We start from the raw sequence: 4,651 nt of genomic DNA, 5'->3' as shown, positions 1-4,651 counted from the left end.
TTGCATTTCCACTACCATAAAATGCCTTCCAAAAAAGAGAGACTATTTGCAGCAGTGTACTTTATTAAACTTTAATTTCTCATTCTTGACTAAACCAAGTGAGGTGCATATCTTTAGTTTTACAAAGCAGACTAACAAAAATAGCAGTATTAACCATGCTTTTATACCTTTCTTACACTTATTGATCATATTTTACTACTGAAATACTTAACATTTCTAAAGCAAGTTTACTTGCAACGCTATTTGGTCTCAAAGCTGAAAATGTTCTCCATTTGCTTTCTACAATAGCAAAATTCTTATTTTGAAATCCAACACACAGCAACAAATGTGTGAGCAATATAATTAATGAATCTAGACTCTGAAGCTAAGAAAACTTTCTAAAGAGAAACACCTGAAACAGTACAAAAGGGAAAAAAACACTAACATTTCTTCTGTTTTCCTTAAACATGGTGTGAAGAACCAGCCTGAATTTATTCAGGGTGGGAGACGCTGCTGGACTTCTTCCCGGAACTGTACTTGTCTGGGACATTAATATTGGTTACGGAGGCCAGAAGAGCCTGGGCATTCTCCACTTCATCTTGCAGAGCTTCCTTATACAAAGCTGTGAAGGAAGTAGGACTACTCCCAGCAACCTGGGAGAAGAACTGCAGGGCTTTCATCTTGCTTGTTTCAGCATTGGCTCTTGGGCCCCACAGGAACTCATAGGATGGAGGATCACTGTGGGGTACTAACTGGTACACCAGGTAATTCTCTAAAACCAACTCTTCAGTGACAAACTTTCTGGGATCCCTGCATATAAACTCATGCTGATCAGGATACACACCAACTGTATTCAGCACCTCCAAGATCTTCTTCTCAGTGGCACGGTTGCCCTCCATAAAGATTACACCAAGGGTAAGCATCAGGAGGCCCATCTTGGGTATGCCCTCATCATTGCTCAACTTCCCATCATAGGTGAGGTCAAGCATTTTCAGGAGCATGTAGGAGTGGTTGAAAGCATCCACTTCCTTTACTTCAATGCCATAGAACACTTCCATGCATTCACAGGCATGCTTGAAGATCATCATATAGTAGTCGTCGTAAGGTTTGACAACACTCTTCAGAATTTCTGCTTCTGTGACAGGCTCATTTATTGTATACTTGAAACTCAGAAACTTCACCAACTCATTCACCTTCTTCTGAAGTGCACTACTGAGCAAAACCTTAGAATATAGGTAGGCCTTTGAGGTGCTCTGATCACCCTCTCCATGATCACCAGAACCTTCTTCAATTGCTTTGCTTGATGGAATGGCTTGGATGGAAGCAAATGATGAACATGTTTCCTGGGAATCCCCAGCAGCAAATACCTCTTCTGTGGTGCACATCTCCATAGCTGCAAGAACTTCCTTCCCCAGCTGGCCTTCAAGGCCTTGCTCATGCTTCTGCATGTGGGACATTATAATTTCTCAAATGGCTGGCAGGAGAAATTTGGTGGAGAGTGGCCTGAAGGTGAGAGAAAGAATGTAAACATTCTGTAACTCTGTCAGCACTGACAAAGCTTTTTCAATAGTTATCTTAGGTAGCTATCTTAGGTCTCATGGGCCTGAATCCTATGAACTCTCTTCTGCTCTATGGCTTCTGCATAAAAATCAGTTCAATAGCCATGCTCTTTGTTCTTGAAGCCTCCATATGAGCAATTCTATGGGAGGGGCTCAGGTCACAGACTACAAGCACAGATGTGGGCCCTATTTCCAGGGCTGACTGCTGGATAGTAGACGTTATGAGATCCATACAGTTATGGAATTGATAGACATTCTTAATAGCAGTAATCACGGACAAGGCTGTTCCTATGAAAGGGGCCCTCCCTCTATCCTCTAATTAATTCTGGCAAGGCCTGATACACCTCTGTTTAATAAACTTCTTTTAGTCCTTTGGCACTGCAAAGGAGAAAGCTAGCACAACAAATCCGTAAATCAGAAAGTAAGGTCTCTCAGGGCAGGGGCACTAAATCTCTAGAAGTATGGGGATCCCATCTATCTTCATTCAGAGCCGTTACATTGGCTAACATAATTTAAGTCTTCTTCCTTGGATAACCACTTCTGCTGACTTAACACAATGCTCTGACCTCTCTAAGACCAGTAAGATAAAGGTTAAAAGGTGACTACTTCTCAGTATCTTTTAGACCTTAGCAGCAGCAGCAGCAGCAGCAGCAGAACAATCCATTATGCACTTGAATTAGAGGTCCACTGGTCCTCCTAGTATCTTCCCCTCTGGTAACCTGAATTTTGCCATCTCAGATTTCTCCCATGTAAAAACTAAAACAAAATACCCAACATATGAATAACTTTCACTTTTGTCAAGTCCCCCAAAACCTAGAAATGAAGGATTCTCATACAGACATATCTGTCTGGGACCTTCTCAGGTTAACAGTAGGAGAAGAGTAGTTTTCTATTTTTATTTTATTTTTTAACCGAAAATAGTTATTTTCATACAATATATTTTGATCATGATTTCATTTCCCTCATCTCCTGCCAGATCTTCCAAACTTAACCACACTCTTAACACTAAGCCTTCTTTTGCTCTCTCTTAAGAAAACAAAAGGGTTCCTGAACAGCCAAGGCTACACTGAGAAAGCTTGTCTCGAAAAACCAAAAACAACCAGACAAACAAACGAAGGAAGAAGAAAGGCTGGAGAAATTCTCAGCTCTTATGAGTTATTAAGCGTCCTCTTCCAGAGGACCCAAGTTCAACTCCCAGCACCCACATGCCAGCTCACAACTGTTTGTAATTACAGTTCCAGGGGATCTGGTACCCTTGTACAGACATGGAGGCAAAATGTCAATGCACATAAAAATAAGTAAATATTTTTTACAGAAAGCAAATAAAAGATAAACAAGGACAAATTTAAATGAAAAAACTAATAATAAGAGAATGAGAAATGTAAGATGTGCATGTGCTAGCATACAAGTGCATCCAGGAAAGTGCATGCATATATATGCATAAATGAACAAGTGTAAACACAAATGTGCATACACATATGTATGCATGCATATACATGTACATGTGTGCTTGTAGGCACACATACCCATACATACATACATACACACACACAGGTCAAAGCTGTAAAAACTAACTCAGGCCTGGCAGTGATGATGTACTCTTTTAATCCCACCACTGGGGAGGCATGTGCAGACAATTATGAGTTCTGAGTCATCCTAGTCAAGAGTCCCAGGACAGCCAGAGATACACAAAGAAACCCTGTCTTAAAAAAAAAAAAAAAAAAAAAAAAAAAAACGAAAACCATTACGTACAAGGGAAAGACCAGTTAAGGTGAAAAATAAACAGACAAACAAAATAAAAAATTACAAGACAAAATAATCCCCAGCAATACCTCTGAGTTTGTTTTGTGTTGGCCATCTACTGCTAGGCAGCGGGCCTGCCCCTTAAGTGTGGTTTGGATACCCAGGAAAACTCCCTGGGAGAAACTAATTTTTGCAAGAAATAGTTAACGGGAGAAAACTTCTTGTTGGGGACAGGAGCTTGTGCTTACTTCCACATCTCAGCAGAGGGTATTTGTGGCAGTCCTATATACTACAGATGCCTTCCATGAGACACTAACATGGACGTCTAGCGGTTTGAGGGCCATGGCGCTGCAGTTTCTGAGGGCCCGCCACAAGGCTGGGTTTTGAGAAGCTACGTTCGGCCAGGGAGGTCTTTGAGACTCTACAACACTGTCTCACTTTGATGTCCACCCGGCCTTGCTCGGAAAGCCTCTCTCCCTCTAAGGACCAGGATAAAACTCTGTCAGAGAGACCGCGCCTTCGATTCCAAAATGGAGGTCGCCATAAACCAGATCACCACAACATCCCGTCTTCACCACCAGGGTTGGCAGTGGAGACATGGTGACGGGCAGAGAAGGCCATTCTAATTGTGAGGAAGCATTTACACTTCAAATGTACCTATAACTTTTCCTATCTCCTCACCTTCAAGCCTGCAATCCTCAGGGCCTGAAATTCCTCTGTCGGCTGAAGATGTCCGCGGGTGCGCTCCGCTGTGAGTCTTCACAGGCTTCAGATATCCAAACAGGAAGTCAGTGTACGTCACATCCACTTCCTTTTAACAGAAATCGCGAGGCACAACAGTCTTTCTCACATTAAGTTTAATTATGGTAGAATATGTTATTGAACTAGATGATGGCCCATCTAGATGAGTGAAAAAAAAGAGGTAATAAGAAAGATGACAACGGGGCTGGAGAGATGGCGCAGCAGTTAAGAACATCGAGCATTCTTCCATATGACACAAGTTCGATTCCCTGCACCCACATGGCAGCTCACACCTGTCGGTAACTCCAAGAGCTGACATCCTCACCCAGACATACATGCAGACTAAACATCAATGCACACGAAATACCGGGGATAAAAGCATGCAAACATATATGCAGAGTGGTGGGGCAAAAGAAATCTTCAACATAAAATCTGAAAGCATGAAAGGAACCATATTACTTTGTATCTTTTTTTTTTCCTGAATCAATGATTTTATTAGGAATTACTTATAGGAATATGGGTGATTAAAAAAAAAGCTACATTGCAAAACATGTCCACTTGAGACTGAGTGATAGTTTTTAAAATCTACATTTCTGGCAATACCTGAACAACTCTACCAAACGGAGTTT

At 41.5% G+C, this 4,651-nt stretch overlaps 1 protein-coding gene across 1 annotated transcript; it reads right to left on the bottom strand.

The window, feature by feature from the left end:
• Positions 1-470: 470 nt before the first annotated feature.
• LOC110542644 (putative MAGE domain-containing protein MAGEA13P) lies at positions 471-4,153 on the bottom strand. Its single transcript, XM_021629194.2, has 2 exons — positions 3,963-4,153; positions 471-1,482 (listed from the first exon to the last, which is right to left on the bottom strand). Exon 2 carries the CDS (start codon positions 1,434-1,436, stop codon positions 471-473), a length of 966 nt encoding a protein of 321 aa, XP_021484869.1. The 5' UTR covers positions 1,437-1,482; positions 3,963-4,153.
• Between the last annotated feature and the right edge of the window lie 498 nt (positions 4,154-4,651).

The sequence above is a fragment of the Meriones unguiculatus genome, chromosome X (assembly GCF_030254825.1).
Source record: "Meriones unguiculatus strain TT.TT164.6M chromosome X, Bangor_MerUng_6.1, whole genome shotgun sequence".
Taxonomy (NCBI): domain Eukaryota; kingdom Metazoa; phylum Chordata; class Mammalia; order Rodentia; family Muridae; genus Meriones; species Meriones unguiculatus.
This window is presented reverse-complemented; position numbering and strand designations above follow the sequence as displayed.

What these genes read in the sequence shown, in the direction of transcription:
- LOC110542644 (XM_021629194.2), bottom strand. Translation starts at nt 1,436, where the DNA reads ATGTCCCACATGCAGAAGCATGAGCAAGGCCTTGAAGGCCAGCTGGGG.